The following is a 20,255-nucleotide window of genomic DNA, read 5'->3' as shown; positions in this document are numbered from 1 at the left end:
AGATAACATCTGCCAGTTCCTTCAGAACTCTGAGATGTAATCTGTCAGGTTCTGGTGATTTATAATTTATAATTCAAGTTATCTTACCATTATAAAAAACATTCAGTGTAGCCCATAATTGGCATTTTATGTACCATATGGATGCAATCAATGTAAAAAATTCTGTATTAAGACATCCAAATAATAAGAAAGACTCCTGATATATGGTCATTCTGGTCTTTTTTTCGTTGCATCTTAGTATGTAATTATCATGTAGTCCCAGTGCTGGTCATTTGTAAACCAGGGTTGTAGTTCCTGAGGTTGCATCCATCCAATTCGTGCAGTAAACCATGATTATAGAAATCACGTCTACGGCTCTTCTATATTCACTGCCCCACAATAGTCAACCAAATGCCGCATAATTTTTAGAATGAAAGTCAGCCTGCACGCAAACAAAAAAGCAGCACTAAACAATTCAAAAGAGAAGAGCGGATATCGCTCACCTTTCTTATACAAAGCAGGAACTGAAGAGAAGCCTCTGTTTCAGGCTGAGAGTCTATTGGCCTGACACGTATACCCGGCGGACTTAAATGGGAGCAAAGGAAGTGCTTTGCCTTTCAAGCGGATAACGGCTCGGGTGTTGGTGAAGTCTCTTTGCATGTTACTAGGGTCGTACTTAGCCCGAAAAAAATAAGTTTCTCCTATTTCGTACAATATTATACGAAATTCGTAGGTTGTTATGCTTTAGAGTGCCTCTGGCTTTCTGGAAAGCCTACTGTGCGAACCTGGAAAGCCATTTAGCAACGTTCCCCTCCCCCCCCCTTTTTTTTTTTTGCTAAAACTGAATCAAATATCGGATGACTTGGCTTTGGATTCTCCTCTGAACATTCGCTTCTCTATTACCTCCTTCAGTTTTTCCTGCTAGTATATGGTGAGTAGCTCCAGTCATGTAAATGGGGAGGGGGTCACGTGGCGACGTGGGGTTGAGCAGCAGAGTGAAAATAAGGTAACTGATAGCAAAGTCAGGTAAAGGAAAGAGGAATTTACTTTCGGTGTAATAACTGAGGAGAAAGCAAGAAGGATTTATCTTAAGTTTTAAGAAGGGTTTTAAATGTATTTCTCAAATTGAAATTAAAAATTAAACAAATTGAGAGGTAAGTTTAGTTTAGCGGTTAAGGATTTGACCTAGAAACCAGGAGACATTGAGTTCTACTCCTGCTTTAGGCTTGAAAGCTGGCTGTGTGTCTTTGGGTCAGTCACTCTCGGTCCAACCCACCTCAAGCGGAAATAGGAAAGAGTATTATGTATGTGTGCTGACTTGAGCTGCTTATATAAATAGAATACACATATACAATACATCCTGACTGATCTCAAATGCTAAGTATGATTGGATCTTTATGGGAGACCACTATGAAATACCAAAACTGATAACTCTGAATTTGAACAGGCAGACAATAACATAAGTACTTTTAGATTGGTATCAAAAAAACTACACCGACTGTCAATGAGATCATGAAGTCAACTTGACTATTATGTTTTATCTTACAGAAATGTGGCATACATGCTGATTTGAGTAAACTATTTTGCTAGTTTGTTTCCACAGCTAGTTAGTACATTGTAATAATACTGAGGCTTTAATAATACTGAGAAATATAAATCTTGTTTTAAATTAGATTTTTCATACGTTTTAAAATGTAGTTGAGGGTTCAGAATATCCAGCCGCGTGGGTCAGGGGCACATTTGGTATTTTGAGAGAATGTTCTGATAGTAGATTTGACCAACTAATAAGATGCTTCTCTCTAGCTTCCCTAGATGTTGTCTATTGTATTTTTCTGGATGGACATTGTAAAAATGGATGGACATTATAAAACTATGGTATTTCCAGAACATTAGGCTGGAATTTTTTTTTTTCTCCAGAATATGTGAGACTGAAATTATCCTTAACAATAGTGATTATGCTTGAGGCCAACTTGCTTAATTTAAAATGTTAACTTGCTTAATTTAAAATGATCAAAATAAAAGTAGTGTAATCAGTGAGAATGGAGTCTTGTTAACATCAAAAGAGAAGTCTGTGAGTGCCATATTAGGGATGTTTAAGGCTAGTTTGTGGATGAATGTGTTCTGCAAATGTGTTTTGGTAGCATGGTTGGCATCTGATTTAGTATTTGTGTGAAGCCAGACAACTGGGGTAATTCAGTAACCCTGATTAGTTAACTACAGGTTAGAACGTGTACAGATGTGACTTAAATGCATATTTTTATTTGAAATATTGCTAGTGTAATGAAGAGTTTCTGTGCCATTAAATTAATTTAGGGAATTGTCATTTCTAGTGGTGGTAATACTTAGCTGATCTTGGAAAAGGTAACTGCTGCCAGATCTGATTGGTACTCAGATAAGAGACTAACAAGAAATTCCTTGTTTGGCAACCAGACTGGAAAGTTGAACAAATATTCTGGAAGGCCAAAAAACCCATACAGCTTTCTCTATCTTGTTATTAGGAACTGAGCTTTTGAAGGCATAAGCAAAGGGATCTGGGGATACATAGTACATAAAACAGTATAATATGGTTATTGCGCATATGCTGTACAATGTTGGATTGATATCTAGTATTAGAATGATAAGCTGTTTATATAATGACATCATTGTAATGTCTTTCAACAGTTTTAACTTCTAGGCTCCCTGGAGTTGACTTTCTATCTTCTTTTCTATCTTAGATATATCATGCCTAAATTATACTTCATCAAGATTGTTTCAGTGTAGCATATTTAATGAAGTGGAAAATATCACTCAATATTCATGCATGATACTCTAATGTTAACCATCTAACCTTTTTTCTGTCTTTTAAGGTCTGTGAAAATGTTCCATTTTATACAACGTGGTTTCCAAATTCCTTCCAAGGTAAAATTCTCCCAGACAGTTGAATTGGAATTTATTTTAATTTTTTTTAAGAAAACAACTTTTATTACACACCGGGTTAAAATAAGATAATCCCAATATTTGTCTTCTAAGAGAGATGTCAGGTTTGTTTTGCAGCTTTTGTGAAATACAAAAATTTCCTCAAATATTTAATGTGTGCAGTTAATGCTAAGGGAGATTACATTTTAAATGAGTTTCTCTTAAAAAATCTATTTTTATCAGAATGAAGGCATAAAATCAACATGTTCTACATTTATTAATAGTACTAAATATATAGTAGAGTGTTATGCAGTAATTTATGAATAGAAAGAGAAATGCTTTTCCCTTATAAATGTAAGTACCGGGAAATATTCTGACAATATTCATTTGTGCATTTCAAGTACATGCAGTGCAGTGAAGACGTAGACCTCATATGTTCTCTGGAAAGATACTAGAAATATGGAAAATATTTTGAATTTGAAAAAGACTGTCTTATTTGGACAGCATCCAAACACTTCCTATGAATTAAAACAGCTTGTTTTGAATTTGAATCTTTTTATCACCCTATTTTTTTTTTTGGTCAGTCATGCATTAGTAAATTGTATGTGAATTCATGATGCTTCATGCCTTGAATGGAAATCTATTGCAGTTCCCCAATAAGAGTGGGTTATGTAATAGCCTAAAGACAAAGACTAAAGTTTTATATGATTTTGCAATTAGTTAGCTAAAAAGGATAAGTTTGAGGCAAAATGTGTAGCAGTTGCGGATTTAAACTCATACATTTCAGTGACATGCATGTTTATATTTGCAATTGCAGATAATTCACCTTCAAAGGTTTCTGCAGCCTAGGAATAACTCTTGCCATTTTCTTCTTGAATACCGTCAGAGCTTCCTGTCAAAATTACAGTTATCTAAAAAGCCATTTTTGTGCACAACTAAGATCCAAGGATTCCATTCCTCCACTTGCAGCTGGAACAAAAAAAGGCCTTCAGAACTTACATCTGATAATCAGGATATTCGACTAGTTGACTTGGCATCACTTAAGGACTCTCCAAAACCTGCCATTTACGTAGCAGCTTCAATATTATTTCCATTTGTTTCAGTGCCATTAGTGATGGCTATCCAGAAAGCCTCCTACCCTGAGTTGGCATTTGCTCAAATTGCATATGCTGCCTCTATATTGTCTTTCCTAGGAGGGGTCAGGTGGGGATTTAGTCTTCCAGAAGGAAGTCCTGCAAAACCTGACTGGCTTAATTTGGGCAACAGTATAGTTCCTTCTATAATAGCCTGGATTACTTTGCTTTGTAAAGATCTCACTACAGCTGGAGTCATGGTTATCATAGGTTTAATGATAGCCCTTAATAATGACTTGGTTCTTCTTCCTACCTATCCCAATTGGTTTAAAGCCTTGATATTAATTTTAACTCTAGTGGCTGCATTTACTATATTTGTCACATTAATTTATGTGAATTTCTATCCTGAAAGATATCTAAGTTTTAAATTAGGGGAAACAGAAGATTCTAAGTAAACACACAACAAAATGCAGAGCCTTGTGAGAGAAACAGAATGGAAACGATATTCACAATGCATGAAATGAATTTGGAAAATTATTGGAAAAGATAATAATAATTGAATTATTTAATTAATTAAATTTATAACACTAGCCATAGAGAAGCAAATTAGAAAGGAGGGTAGGTGCTGAATATTAGTAGATTTTTTTTTTAGATTACTTGGGTTTTCATTTGTGTGGCTTTAGTGGAATTTAGTTTCTCTTAATTTTTTACCAAATTTGGTACAAATACGAAACAATTCACAGCATTACTCTTGGAAATTAATTCTGGGTGGGTCAATACCAGGGTTATGTGAAGCATGTAGAGCAGTACTTCACTTAAAACCTGGCAGCACTTCCTCTTGAAGGCTCAGCACAGTTGTTTTAATGGCTTTTCCATGCTATCTGAACACGTGTGCATGCATGCAGTGAATACTTCTACTGGGATTGGTGCTAAAGTTTTATTACCAACAAATTGTAATGAAAGCAGTAAGATAGCTTTGAGGAAATTGGATAACACACAATTGTTTCAGTGATTTGGAAGAATAATTATGAGCCAAAAATATTTCCACATAGTGGATGCTTTTCTTATACTTTGGGTAATATGTTCTAAATATTTAGACACAAAACTATAGATCTATTACTACCAACGGAAAATATAAAATCTTTTACATTAAGCAGTTTTTAGAAGTTTTAATTTCTTGTGCTAAGTGTTGGATTGCTATTTACTATATTAACAAAAAAAACACCTCAGTATAAACAATTTCTATTTTTTTATCATCAAAATTACCAGAAAGATTTAAGAATACATTTGAGGTTTAAGAGAAACATATTTAAATGCGCCACACAATTGTGCTAGCCTGTGACTGTAATAAAATACTCTCTCAAAATTTTGACTACAATTTTACTGTTTTTTTAGTTGTCTGTTACTGAGTTTCCATAACAGCACAAAGTACAGTGGAGACGTTTGTTATATTTGGCTTGAAAATAACTAGAATTTCCATTGTGCTGTCTTATAATAGGGCAAATGTTGTTTGAGATCGGGTAAGTGCATCATGAAATTAAATTCATAACTTTCTTAAAATCAAGTAACACGTTTTTGTTAACTTATCATTTTGTTAGAGAAAAATCAGTCTATTAATTTGTTTTCAGCAGAAGGCTTCTGAAGTCTCAAGTTCAATTAAGAATCAGGCCAAATAGGGGCAAAGATTAAATATAAAGCCTTTCCAATAATTTATTCTAAATTGCAGAGCAAATTTCATGATCGGTAGAAGGAAAGGAAGAATATATTATTAGAATTGGTTGCAACTAGTGTTATCTCCTGCATGTATCTGTATTCATTATACTGTATAGGGCCAGAGTCAACCTTGTTTTCCATCAGTCAGCATAAATGTTGATGCATATTTTGTGAATAGCTACCCAGCATTTAAAATAGTGTGGACTCCCTGCTGATCTAAATGGCAGACAGTGTTTCAGTTGGAATGTACACCACCTCTCAGCTATAGGCTTTAGAATGTATGTTTGGGAGATTCCCTCAGCTTCTGCCCTCTAAACAGAAAAGGTATTGATCATTCAGAAGACAAAGGGAAATCTTTGGGGAGACAAAGAATTTTGGTACCTGAGACAGAAAAATAAGTGGAATGTACCATCTTCCCAACAACTCTGATACATGGCAGGAATTACCACAAACTGAAGGAGTGCCAAGGTCACAAAGCAGAGGACTTTGCTTTTGGATTCAGCTTATCTCTCTAAGGAATAGACAACTATTCCTGTTAGACATTGCATTGTTTTGATTTCTTTTACTTATGTTAGAAATTATAATCCTGCTTCTATAAATGTAGAGCATTTAGTGTAATTTTGGCTAGAAATTACCTGTTTCTCAGATGACATCTTTCTTTCGAGATAACTTCTTATAGCAGGCCGGCACCATCTTGTGGTCTGCTGAGAACCATACATGTTTTCTTAAAAATAGAACTTCCTGTATCTTTTGAGTTATATTTTTCAAAATAAAGTTTGATTTTGCTTATCTCCTATGAGGTTGATTTACCTCCCGAAGGACACACCTTTATGCTACAAAGCTGAAACATTTTATGAAACAAAGATGAAACCAAGCTGAAACATTTCCCCCTATTTAATGTATAAGCTGCAGGAGCAGGCCAGGATTTCGGAGGACTCCTGGTGAAGTATGTGGGAAGATGTTCTGGCAGTAGTAGCTATTGATAAGCTAAGATGTATAGACCGAAAATATTTCAGCTTCCTTCAGCAAACTCGGCACAAAAGTCACAGTGTGGCCTGCCCGCCACATTTCACACTGAGTATCTGGAACTGATCCTGGTCCCCTCTGAATTTTGACTGAGTTGGGACACACTTTGTCCTAGCTACTGCATTAGTTTTTATCATAGCACTTTGCAAATAGGTCATCTGTTCATCCACTTGTTGCTGTTGTTGTAACAATGCCAGATAATCATACTCTAAGAAATTAGGGTCTCTTCTGAGCCTCTTGCCCCTTCCCTCACTAGCTAGGCCCGATCTCTCAAGGTCATTCCCATAAGTCCGTGGTGGAGAACCTATGGCACGCAGAGCCCTCTCTGTGGGCATGCGCGCTGTCGCTCCAGTCCTAGGCCTTCAGCTGGGTTTTATAAAACCTTTTCGCTTTAGGCCTCCGCCGCCATGTGCAAAAAAAAAAAAGTTCAATCAATCAATTTCAGCTTCTCATGGGAAAAAAAAAGATCTCACAAAGTTGGAATTGATTGATTGAACTTTTTAGTCCCACCCAGTTTGCCATTACCACGCAGCCACACCCACCCAGTGGGCCACGCCCGCCCGGCACCTGACAATACATAAGTGGGTTTTGGGTTGCAGTTTGGGCACTCAGTCTCTAAAAGGTTCGCTATCACTGCCATAAGCCATTATGCTAGCAGAGTTGGGACAGGGATGGTGCAACCATTCTGACATTCGTTGATCTATCAATAGCCTTCAATATTATCAGTTAATCGGTTTGGGACAACTGAGGATTGGGGGAATGATATTGTGATGCCTCTCCACATTTCTACATTGCCAGTTTCAGTTGGTGGATTTGGAGAAATGAAATCCAAATTCCCTGACCTGTAGGGTGTAGAGAACTCAGTGGTCTCATCCCTTGTTTAACATCTACATGAGGCCACTAGGTAAGGTCATCTGTTGACATAGTGTCAGTTATTTCAGTATACCAATGATGATAAACGTTATATACTTTAACCTAGTTGATCAAGTGATATCGGGTCTTATCCCAGTCCCTGGAGTCTGTGGGGCTGTGGATGGAGGGCAACAGACCTAAGCTCAGTTAGGTCCCAGTAGACCAAATGGCTGTGGGTGCATGTATCTTAGGGAATCAGAGACTTTCCATTTCTAATTCTAAATGGGGTTGCGTTCCCCAGACAGAATTACTCAAAAATTAAATAGCAGCTGAAGCTAGAAATTCATCTTCAGCACCTACTCAGGAGGCCGCTTTGAGTCACTCATACCTTGGTTCCCCATGTGTGGGCTACTGCAATGTACTTTACATGGGCTGTCCTTGAAGACCACTTAGAAAGCTCAGCTGGTCCAGATTGTGCAGACAAGAGCAGTTATGGGGAAACCATAATACAATCCTGAGATACCTTTCCTTTATGAACTGCACTTGTTACCAGAAAGCTTTGGGGTGCAATTCAAGATTTTGGTTACCATTTACAAAACACTAAATGACATAGGGCAGGGTAGGCAATCTTGGCTCTTTTATGACTCGTGGATTTCAACTCCCAGAATTCCTGAGCCAGCCATTCTGGGAGTTGAAGTCCATGAGTCATAAAAGAGCCAAGGTTGCCTACCCCTGGTCTAGTTGTTTGAGGGACTGTCTCTTTTCATTATTTCATTAAACAGACTCAGTATGCTTCAAGTCTCAATCATTAAAGGATGACATCTGATACAACCCAAGATGCTTGGATTCTCAGTCTCTGTCTTTTGCAACAGTCTCAAACCTCTTCTTTTAATGAGTGTTGAAGACCTCGTTCTTTCTCCCTGCATTGGGCTAGCCTGGAAAATGAGCTCCCTAAGTGAGAGGTTTCACTATGCTCTGCTGGGGTGACCACTTTTTCTCTTTCCCTCCCTCCCCCTCCCCCCATCCCTCCCTCCCTCTCTTTATTATCTGATGTACAAACAAATCTAAAGTGCATCATACAGAGTCATGTGGTTGGGCAACTTAAGAAATGCAAATAACTACTACTGTAAGCTGCGAAATCTTATGGGAAGAATTAATTTGACAAGTGAATTAGATCACTGAGTCACATTAGCCAATCCCATATTGCCCCAGAATGAGGGGCCTTTAAGAAATCTCAAAGGAACAATGTATTTTCAATATTAAATATTGAACTGGATTTGCCAATTTTAACTTTCTCTGTTTCAAACGAGGTTCCTAACATGATAAACCAACAGAAACTTTCCAAATGTCAATGGCAGATATTAAAAATCAAGAAGTTTCAGAATTGTCTACAAGCTGTTCCAGTTTAAATAAAGTTTTAAATAGTTTCAGTTGACAATTGTTGTAAACTTCTGGATATGCTTTAAAAATCAATCCCTCTTCTAACTGAACACACTTTCTTAAGAGCTACCCAAATCTTCAATTTCTTTACAGCATTTAAATTCACACTTCAATTTTTGCTGTTTTTTTTTTAAAGCATGGTATTCTTCATAGGACTGCCACACCTCCTTCACAGCGGCTCGTGATCATGTTAGCAGTTTCAATCCAACTATCCGTATGTGGATTATACACTTCCACAGAATCTGAAGTTACAGGAGCAGCTGTATCATAGCTGGCAATCCTGCCTCCTGTGACATAAAGGAAGCCATTCACAGCTATGACACATACTCCAGCTCTTGGGACTTTCATTGGAGCAACTTCCGTCCATTTTTCCTGATAATAAAACAAAAAGAATTATCTTTGCAGTATACTACATTTGCCTTCCGGAGCAAATCTACAGACATAAGAATAGCTATAATGGTCTTCCGTGCACTGGCAGGGTAAACTACTGCTATTTATTAGCAATCAAAGACAAAGATAGTATTCATTCATCTCACAAATCCAGAAAAAGTGCAGAGACAGAACAGAAAATATTAGCATTTGTGTAATGAATTGGGATTCAAGAGCAAAATCCTTGATGGTTCTTTAGGCAGAAGAAGAGAAATTTCTCAGATTTTGCCTATGTCCCTTGAAAAATCTCTGTCTGGTTGGAAGTTCTTCCTGGGCTGGCAAACTGACCCTGATCACCAGGTTATCTTTGAACTTTGTTCAGTTTAGTTTTATATTTGTCCCAGAGAGACATTCCTTCAGCTACATAACATTTATACACAGAGTTAGAAGCATAAACTGCTTGTGCCATTCTGGGGAACAATCAGATACAATACTGGTAATACATTCAAAGAAAATGGGAAAAATTCTAAAGGGCAGCACAAATAGTTACTTTGACATGAAAATTAAATCCTACCTCTTCAAACGAGTATTTCTCAGCTGTTGAAAGAGCACCTTGAGTTTCATTCCACCCTCCAATAGCATAGATGCAGTCATTCAAAGCAGCCACTCCTAGATATGCCCTTCTTGTGCCCATTTCAGGAAGGGTAGACCAGCGCTTAGCTAGCGGGTCATAGACTTCCACAGAACATAGTTCTATTTCTTCATTGCTAATGCCTCCAACAACATAAATTAAACCTATGAATATAACAATTTCCTATTAGAACACTGCCATTTGAATACAGTTGGGGACAAAGAAGCCATCATGCAAAATTAATTGCAATCCCACCTATAGGAGAAAATCAATAGCTTTCATTATTGGGACTGCTCTTGAATAAATTACAGATGGCAATTTCTGCAGAATAAGGGCTGTTTTAAACCATTTTATATTGTAAACAGTGCATTTGAATCTTATTCTTCAAAACAGGACAATCTTATGAGGATATCGAATTTTCTGATCACATCTTAACTGGGCAATGTTATGCACGTCTACTTAGAATTCAGCCCAACTGAGTCAGCTTCAATTATTCCCAACAAATATATATTAGGAGGAGCTGGATAGCACTTCAGACTAACTCATTTTATTAAAAGGCATAAGCTTTCATGAGCTAAGCTGGTGATCTTTAATAAAACCTATTAATCTGTTACTGGATTCTGCCTCATTTTTAGCTAATATAAACTAATGTAGCTCTCCTCCTACAATATCTATTATACTGAATCTGGAAATGTTAATGCTTATCACAGTAAAAGCACTTGCAATTATTAGGATTGCTATGTTGGATATAGTTATTAACCACAATGAATGTAGATTGACTGCTGCCTATTATATAATTTGCACTAAGCAAAATGGTCCCAAAATTCAAAATCCCTCACCTCGTATTTCACAACAGCCAAAATTGTAACGTGGCACAGCCATGCTGCCTACAATTTCCCAAGTATTCTCTTCAGGATCAAAACGTTCAACAGAGGTGCCAATCTCTGCTCCAATCCAGCCTCCTGAAAATCAAGATCAGTATGCAGGTAAAGAATATTGCATAGTAAATGGATTGTCACATCTCTGAAACAATCAGATATATAATCGTTATATAAAAGTAATGTAGATTATATCCCTAATACCTAAACATTCCTCACAATGTGTTTTACAAAGGTACGCAATTTTAGTGGCACTGGTTCTAATATTACATGGCTTTGGCTTTAAAACAAAGTATAATACATTATGTAGCATACAGCAATACTTAAATTTAAATATCCTGTATATTATCTTACAAAAGATACAAGATGGTAAGCAAGCTGGTGAATCTGTTCTAGCAGCACCTTAGCAATAGCCCTTCCTTTGGAATCTCTCAGGAAAACATTTGTGTTTAGCTACCAGAAAGGCTATTAATCAAGATGTCACCCGATGTCTCACAAGATTTGAAGAAGACTTTATTACTGTGTATTCGAAAGCTGCCATGCTATGGAGTACATGATCCAAATACAATATTGCTCCTAACTTAAAGTTATAGATTCGGTAGTCAAAAGACTTGCCCAAAGCATAGATAGTCCCATAAGAAGTGCATACTCCAAGGCCACAGCGGGGATGATTCATTGAAGCTACAGTTGCCCATTGCTTTGTAATAGGATCATAGCGTTCAGTACAGTCAAAAATCATGGAATCTTTTTCACCTTGGAAAAGAGATAAGAACAATACAGAAAGTATGTTTTACAACAGCTTGTGAAGACAATTATTGTACTGGGGCAGAGTGCTGACTCAATTCATCAATCTGAATCACTATTAATGCAGATTACAAATTAAAGCTGCTAGAAAGCTAGATGACCACAGCACATTGTGCAATCTCTAAACTGAGTGGCATAAATCTTCACTAAAGGAATTGTAGTTCTGATCAGCCCTTTTTATCCTCCAAATACACCTTTCCTGAATAGATATTATATTACTAATAATTATTGTCTCTGAATAATGTTTAAAGAACTGGAAAAAGCAGGTGACATTTGGAAGGGAAAAAAATACACAGAAACAATCATGGCTGGAATTAAATAATAGTAATATAGTAGTAGTAGTAGTAATAGTAACAGCAACAACAACAACAATAATAATACAATGTTATATTAATATTTATCTCTGAATAACATTTAAAAGAACTGGAAAAAGCAGGTGACATTTAGAAGGGAAAAAAAATACACAGAAACAATCATGGCAGGAAGAAAGCCATGCTTGTGCAGAATTCAAAGAATTTCTATATTAGGAAATTGTTACAGTCTATAGGCTTAGGGCAAATTTGCCTACTTTACATCACCACAACAATAAAATGTCCTAAAAATGGTAAGCACAGTAGCTACCAATGAAAAGGCTTCCACCTATTGTATGATTTACTGTGTATATGGTAACATTTGGATGTTATTGTATAGCTCCTCTGCACTCTGTAATGGTGTATATCAATCTTAGAGATAAGTTCTCACTTTTAAATAATTAAATTATTGTCGTGGTATGTGGGAATGAGCTTGGGAGATAGGAGAGCTGCACAACCAGCATGTATGTCTCAGCCCACAGAAGGTGAGATGACTTAGGAAATGTTTCAGAAGGGACCGTCCCTAGTTTTCTGAAGAGTAAAAGGAAAGGAAAGTTAATAGGTTCAGACTTGTAAGATTCTGTTAATGTAACCTTACAATGAAGATGGAACTAGTGCTTCTTGTCTGGACTTACAGGGCTAACAGGTATCAAATGAGCAATAAAAAACAATAGCCTATATTTTTCTCAATGATTTTTAGTTACCTCCAATAGCGTAGACCATTCCTCCAACTACTGTAACACCCAGGCCACTGCGAGCCTGGTGTAAGGAAGACACAGTAGTCCAATACTGACTGAAAGTGTCAAAACGCTCCACACAGCTGAGAGCCCTGCTGTCACTCCAACGGCCTCCCTGCAACCGAGTATAGCCACCTACACAAGGAGGGGAAACAGGATAAACAATCATGTGTTTTGCAGGCATTTCTTGACTAATTAAGGTTTCCAAATATTTAAAAGCTAAGAATCCCCACCTACTGCATAAATGTACTTCCTAGCTTTTCTCCGTGGACGGGTCTTAATGGCCTGGAAAAAACTGCTCGTCTTATTTTCTTTGGGAGACTGACCGACTTCACAGTATTGTTTCAACAGAGTTTGAAGGGCTACTCGAAGACTGAAATCTGGAATTCCTGAGAAAGAAAACCATCAAGTAATACAAGTAATCCTGGAGTTTACAACTGTAACGAAACCTGCCAATTACTGCCGTAAGTTGAAATGGTCCTAAAAGGGTTGGTCATGTGACCAACCCCATTTTACATTTTTTTTTTGCGTCAGTCATTAAGCAAATGCTGCAATCAGAAGTACAAACACTGCAACTGTTAAGCGAACCCGTGGTTCACTATGGGTGCAGTTTTGCAGAATACTGGAAGGAAGGACCAGTTTTTGGGAAAACCGTCATAAAACACGGTCACATGATTGCAGAACACAACAAATGGCCATAAATGCGGCCATGTTGCTGCCAAGTGCTTTCACTGTAGTCATGTGACCATGGGGAGGGGGGTGAGCATTAAAAGTTTGGATCCGGGTCATAGGTCTCGCTTTTCTGATAGGTTGTAATTTTGAATCATCGCTAAGCAACATTCATAAGGCAAGGACTACCTGTACCTAATTTGTAGCTCAATTACATTTCTGCAGTTTACATTTTTTTTATTAAAAAAAGCTATACGGGAATGACCTTGAGAGACAGGATGAAGAGAGACAGGATGTAGCTGAGTTCACAGAAGGAATTGGCAGCGTGTCTCAGAAGGGATCCACCCTAGTGTCTTGGACTATAAAGGTGAATGGTGGAAAGAGACGGACTTTCAGACTTCCAAGATTCGTTAGTGTAACCTTACAGTAAAGGCAGAGCGAGTACTTCTAGGTGTGCTTCTTCTCTGAACTACCTTGCAAGGCTGATGTTATCAATTACAGCAAAATGTGTTTTGATGTAGTTTTTTTAGTCATTGGTTAAGTGTTAATTTCTTAATACTTTTTTGATCCTTATACTGCAGGTGATCCCCTTTGAAAACCTGATTAATTACTCAAGGGGTGGGAGGGACACTGTTCCACACATATCTAGACAAGATTTAAACAAAGAAAAACAACTAAAACATTCGTCTGCATCTATATTTTTCCATTAGGGAGAAAAAACAAGAGATGTCCCTTTCTGATCCTCTCTCAACCTAAAAAGTAGAGATATGGGTAATCCAATGGGGGCTATAAAGCATGGAAAACTGGCATTACCATAATGTCTTATTTTCCTCCAAAAAAAAATCCAGTATCTTCCTGATTGTAAAAAGCAAGTGCCACTGTGTTTTGCATCATGTCATGGGTTATTTGCTATGATATTCAATTTGTATTATACCCAAGTTTCATTTTAATAAATATGTTTATTTTATTATCTGTTTTTCTTAATTTGTAGTAATACTGTTGTATTATAAGCCACCAAGAAATCATATTAAAGGATAGCATACACAATGTAATAAATAAATGCATTAACAGGAGTTCTAATATCACGGAAATTTAATGTAATAGGGCAGGGTACTATTACATAGGGTACACGTGTATATACATTTAATAAGTCTTCACAAAACCAGATTTTAATTCTTATATTGGGTAACTGAGTATCCTATCACTATTCTACAATTTATTATTAGATTTATATCCTGTATGCCCTGCCTTTATTTTATGCAACTCAAGTTAGCATATTTTCCCCACAGCAACCCCCTGTGAGATGGATTGGGCTGAGAGTGAGCGACTTGCCCAAAGTCACCCAGCTAGTTTTTGGACCTAAGGGAGGACTAGAACTGACAGTCTTCTGATTTATAATCCAGAACCTTATCCTCTACACCAGGGGTGTCAATCTGGCGGTCCACGGGCTGGATGCATCACGTGCAGGCAACACCTACCTGGCTCCGCAAAGGCAAAAAACATAACGGTACGTCACGTGACGCGATCAAGTTTAATCCCCGAACTTTACACCAAACTGGGTCTCAAGAAGTTACCTTCTATGTACTTTAAAAGTCTTTGTGGAGGCAATAAAGGAAATCTCACTGCATCCAGTATTTCCACAGCATGTTTCTTTCTTTTCCCTGGGTCTTTCAAAATCCACTGCATGGCAGCCATGAAAACCTGATACTCATCTTCTACACTTAGGTCTTCACTTCGCAATATCTTAATCAGCTGGTCTTTTGTCAACGCCAAGAATTCATCTCCATTGTGAACCTCCAGGAAGTGGGCATGGATGTAATTCTCTGCAAATTCTATCAGGTCATGACAGGCAATTTGCTCAGCAAACTGGAAGAGTCCAACACAGTTCATAGGATCAATCTGTCCCTTTAGAAATTCACAACAAAGGTCCACCACTTCCGATAGCTGAAACATGTCTGCTGCCACAATCAACTCCTGGACATTATTCTCATTAATGTTGACAATACCTGAAAAAGGAAGAATGATTTTTTTCAGCTGGCATGAAATCTTACCAACACTGTTAAGTATACAAGTAAACCTCAATTTACGATTATCAGTTTCAGGTTTTGAAACTAATGTTCAAAATTATGGTGGTGGTGACTTACAACCAATCCTTGATCTTATGAACATCACAGCATCCCCCTGATCATGTGATTAAGAAATATTTGATAGTTGCAATGTCCCGGGTCACATGATCACCATTTGTGATCTTACCAGGGGACTTCCAACGAGCAAAGTCAATGAAGAAAGCCAGATTGGCTTAATGACCTCAGCAAAAAAGCTTTTAAAATTGGGGAATGTCTCACTTGATGACTACACTGCTTAGCAATGGAAGTTCCAGTCCCAATTGTGGTTGTAACAAGAGCTATCTAGCCTGTCTACAAGCAACCGTAACTGCAACCATCCTTTGAAAGGTATTGATGTACACTGCTAATAGATAAGATTACAATGCAATTAAAATAATGAAGATAGTGAACAAAGGTACTCTTTTACAGGTTAAAAAGTACATTTATTAATGCAATGGCGCAGAACAAAGATTTCTACCAGAAAAGCTGTGCATTAAATCTGCTTCAAAATCTCTTCATACTATATACGGGAATTTGAAAAAATTAATACTCTTCCTCGTCTTTCTGAGAACTATTTCAGAGAGAAAGCTTTATCCTTGAAATATTGATTTTAATGTACAAATAACTGGCTTTATATGGCAATCTCTCCCTTGAATTTAAATGTGCAAACCAGTCCAGATTTACTTCATTTAGCTATTTATGAAAATAAGTGTGCTATATAGAAGGAGGAGGTCTTCTATAACCAGTAACTAGAGTAGGTTCTTTATTATTACATTGAGGAACAGAGCAAAACAGACTCCTAATTTATGCTTAATTTGATTTGACAAAATTCCGTTAAATTTAATGGAATTTATTTCCAATGCTGTGTTCATGTAAAGACAGTAGTAACACACAAACTATGTAAATAAAACATAGGGTGCTCATGTCATGCTATCTAACTCATTATTTTTTTAACTAATCTGAAATAAAAGATGGATGTTTGCAAAATAGTGTTTATCTCAACAAGTACTAACTGAATCAAAACATTCAATTTGCAGGTAACTAAAATGTTAACCCAAAGCATGGAAAGGAAAAAAATAGAAATTCTTCTACCTGTATAAATAAACTCCAGGAGGATCTGGAAAATATTAGCATCCACACCCAGGATCTGCACAACATCCTTTGAAGACTCCTTCATCCCTCCAGCAAACAAAGCAGCAAAATAAGAGCTACTTGCAGCCAAAACGAGCCGGTGAACTTTATATGCTCCTTCACCAACCTGGAGCTGTACATCACAGAAGTATTGCCCACATCTCATCTTGTTGATCTGGGCTAACAAAAGACGAGCATGTCTATCTGCCAAGAAAGGGAACTCGCATGTGCCGGGGCAAGCCACACAAGCCATGATAGCTTGACAAGATCACAGAGAAACTGACTGACTGATGCTCATCAGTTTCCAGTGCTGCCCTAGGAGAAACAGGAACATATGAAAATGACAGACCTAACTGAAATTACTGTTGAGCATGAGTAAGATTAATTACCACAACTCAATTCTTCCCTCTTTAATTAAGAACACTCTGAAAGATCTTCAGCTCAAATTTGAGTTTGGGACCAATTCCCATTTTCATATCATAAATGAGAAAGTGATAGACAATATAAAACCATTGAAACATACCCTGGACCGCAAACCAGTACCAGTCTGTGGCCTATTAGGAACTGGGCCATAGAAGCGGGAGAGAGTGAAGTTTCATCTGCGCATGCACAGGATCTAGGTTGCATGTGAAACCATCCCCCCCCCCAGTCCGTAGAAAAATTGTCCTCTATGAAACCAGTCCCTGGTGCCAGAAAGGTTGGGGACTGCTGGTGTAATACATAAAGTGGTTATGATTAAATGATGGTAAATTACATTTTGTTTTTTTCCCCCATCTACTGTCCGGCACCCAGTTTACTACCTTATCTGCCCTCATTCCTTAGTTACCCCATCAGATCATAATCTATTGAGCAATACATTTGGGTCCATTTTTTTTACCAACTAATTGTGTGGCATATTTTTTTTTCAAAGAAATTAATAGTACAGCAGCGAAACAGTTCAGCAGGCCAGTCCTGTAAACAAAACATATGGTTTGACTTTTTTTTTTTTTCAGAATGCCAAACCTACCTAACATCTTTTAAGGTTCTGTTTCACATTATATTTTTGCGTTATACATCATTTCAAAGTTTCTCCCTTTGTTCCTTTTCAGTCATTCTTTTTAAACTATCGCTGGGGTTCAGCTCCCCCAACCCCCACCCCCCACCCCAGGCACGGCCACCGGAGGCCCAGGGCATGCTTACAGCCTGCCCGACATCTGAGAAGCCCGCACACGGTTGCTGAGTGTTCCGGTACTCACTTCTGAGGTGGCCGAGAGCTCTTTACATTTCATTTTATTTTCCTGCCTTTAAAAACAATCTCAAAAGAGTCTCTACGCCGGTGAGAGCCTCCGTTCTCGCAGTATCGGCGCCGAAAACGAACGGAGGGCCAAATACCCCCCCCCCCAATAATAATCCTCAGCTGCAAGCTGCAAAGTGGCAGCCGCCAAAAATTCGCACCTAAGCGCGGAAGACGCGGCCCCAGAGAGGCGGGCGGAAAAGGCGACCGGAGGAAAGGAGGAGCCGGTCAGGTCGAAGTTCTGTAGGGAAGAGAGGCGCACGTGACGCGACACAGCAGGAAAAGCCGAGAGGGCTTCCACTGAGGTCCGCCGTCCTGCGGCAGGCGGTGGAAGCGCTGTTGCCTACAGCGACGGGGAAGCTGGAAGGTCGTTTTCCCTGAGAGGGTCGGAGACCGCGCGAGAGAAGAAGCTGCCCGGTTGCAACAGAGGGAGCAGCGAGTTTGTGGAAAGGGGAGAGGCTGGTGGCTGAATGGCGCGTAGCTAAGAAGTTAAAGCGAAGCTTTTTTTCTTTTTGCAATTGCTTGTTTGATTGCGTTGGGAGAACTCGCTGAACTATAAACTAACCGGTGTTTGTCAACCTCAGTTACAGGTAGTCCTTGACTTACGACCACAATTGAGCCCAGCATTTCTGTTCTTAAGTGAGACTGCAGTTTATAAGTTAATAACCTGGTTGTTAAGTGAATCTGGCTTTCCCATTGATTTTGCTTGTGAAAAGGGATCGCATGATCCTGGGACACAGCAAAGGTCATAAATATGAACCAGTTGCCGAGCATCTGAATTTTGATCACATGATTCTGGGGATGCTACAAAGGTTGTAACTCTGATAAATGGTCATAAGTCACATTTTTCAGTGCCGTTGTAACTTTGAACGGTCAGTAAACAAACTGTTTTAAGTCGAGGATTACCTGTAGTTTGGATTTCAACTCCCAGAAATACCTAGCTAGCCTATAAAATTCCCCAATAATTTTATGAGAAAATACTGGAGAATTCTGTGAGTTGAAGTCCACACATCTTAAGGTACTGTAGCTCACCTACATTGAGCTAGCTAATCACTCTAATCTAGTACTGTATGCAGTATGAATCCAGCCTTGAGATTCGTTTGTGGGTTTCTCTTTAGGATAATTAAGAAAATAGACACAGCATATGTAATTGCTAGATTACTATGTATATAACATAACTTTTTACCTTTCCATTGAAAGGCTTAATTTCAATGTTTAAATTGATACAATTAAATTGATGCACACTACCAGACACTTACTCTCTTTGTTTTTGAAACACTATATTGTATACAGCAGGAGTCCCCAACCTATGGCCACGGCCTGGTCCCGGGCCGTGGGCTCTTGGCAAGCGGGCCATGGAAATGGCTGGTCGATGCGTGAATGTGTGGGCGTGCATTCCCCCGCCATTCATGCAAGCACTGGTGGCCCCATTTGCACATGCCCATGGGTGCGCATGGGCCTGTGCAAATGGGTTGAGTGGGTTGTGCGGCCCATTTGCAATGCATGAATGGAGCCACTAGCCGCGGGGGGGGGGGAATGTATGCTGCTGTTCACACATGTGCACAGCACCAGCGCATGCTGCATGTACAAACAAGGCCACTAGTGCTGCACCAGCATGTGTGTCCCTGTGCGCACACGTGTGAGCACCAATATATGTTTGAGCACTGGCGATTTGGTGACAACCAGTGGTGGTATTCAAATATGTGAACAACCGGTTCTCTGTATGGATGCTGCTTCCAGAAGTCCATTATGGGCCTGGGCAACAAAAAATTCGCTACCAGTTCTACCGAACTGGTGCAAACTGGCTGAATCCCACCACTGGTGACAACATAAAAGTTTTTCTGTTATAGGTGCATGCTCCCAAGTGTGCAGAAAGTGTAATGTATATTTATTTGGGATTTAGATGAATTGTGAGCTCAGAAATGGAAAAAGTAAGGAAGGAAGGGAAAGGGCATGAGGAAGTGAAACATTTTAGTAGCCCTATTCAGTTGACAGAATTATTTAAGGTTTGTGTATAATAAAGAATGCAAATCATGAGTAGAATATGCTTCTGATTTTTAAGGTGCTATGGTTGATATCAAATGATAACATTCTTAAAGTAAATCAGACTTTAGGAATCTGAGTTACAATTTAAAGCACAGTGTTGGAAAACAAAGTCTTACTATACATTGTAAAATCTCTAGCTGACAAATAGGAAAGTGTAAAGAATGACATTCCATCAGGCCTTACCCCGTTCAGAAATTTAGTTTGCAAAAAAAATAATAAATTGGAAATTGCTATGAGAACCAGCTATAAAATATCCAAGACAGTGTTGTTGCATATAGGATTCG

At 38.4% G+C, this 20,255-nt stretch overlaps 2 protein-coding genes across 4 annotated transcripts; one reads left to right on the top strand and one right to left on the bottom strand.

Annotated features, from left to right (window-relative positions):
• Positions 1-586: 586 nt before the first annotated feature.
• On the top strand, positions 587-6,449 carry TMEM69 (transmembrane protein 69). Its single transcript, XM_039319918.1, has 3 exons — positions 587-910; positions 2,826-2,877; positions 3,692-6,449. The coding sequence occupies exons 2-3, from the start codon at positions 2,836-2,838 to the stop codon at positions 4,400-4,402; spliced, it is 753 nt and encodes a 250-aa protein (XP_039175852.1). The 5' UTR covers positions 587-910; positions 2,826-2,835; the 3' UTR covers positions 4,403-6,449.
• Positions 6,450-8,677: 2,228 nt separating this feature from the next.
• LOC120297376 (intracisternal A particle-promoted polypeptide) lies at positions 8,678-18,178 on the bottom strand. Of its 3 annotated transcripts, none has more exons than XM_039319939.1 (9): positions 17,888-18,178; positions 16,614-16,967; positions 14,991-15,422; positions 12,981-13,136; positions 12,715-12,882; positions 11,472-11,609; positions 10,818-10,940; positions 9,922-10,142; positions 8,678-9,350 (listed from the first exon to the last, which is right to left on the bottom strand). In XM_039319939.1, the coding sequence occupies exons 2-9, from the start codon at positions 16,903-16,905 to the stop codon at positions 9,126-9,128; spliced, it is 1,755 nt and encodes a 584-aa protein (XP_039175873.1). In that variant the 5' UTR covers positions 16,906-16,967; positions 17,888-18,178; the 3' UTR covers positions 8,678-9,125. The 3 variants fall into 3 exon arrangements, with proteins under 3 accessions (XP_039175873.1, XP_039175874.1, XP_039175875.1); XM_039319940.1 differs by having other exon boundaries at positions 16,614-16,962; XM_039319941.1 differs by lacking the exon at positions 16,614-16,967 and having other exon boundaries at positions 17,888-18,176.
• Positions 18,179-20,255: the final 2,077 nt, after the last annotated feature.

The sequence above is a fragment of the Crotalus tigris genome, unplaced genomic scaffold, assembly GCF_016545835.1.
Source record: "Crotalus tigris isolate CLP2741 ecotype Arizona unplaced genomic scaffold, ASM1654583v1 scf7180000023617.9722795, whole genome shotgun sequence".
NCBI lineage: Eukaryota > Metazoa > Chordata > Lepidosauria > Squamata > Viperidae > Crotalus > Crotalus tigris.
This window is presented reverse-complemented; position numbering and strand designations above follow the sequence as displayed.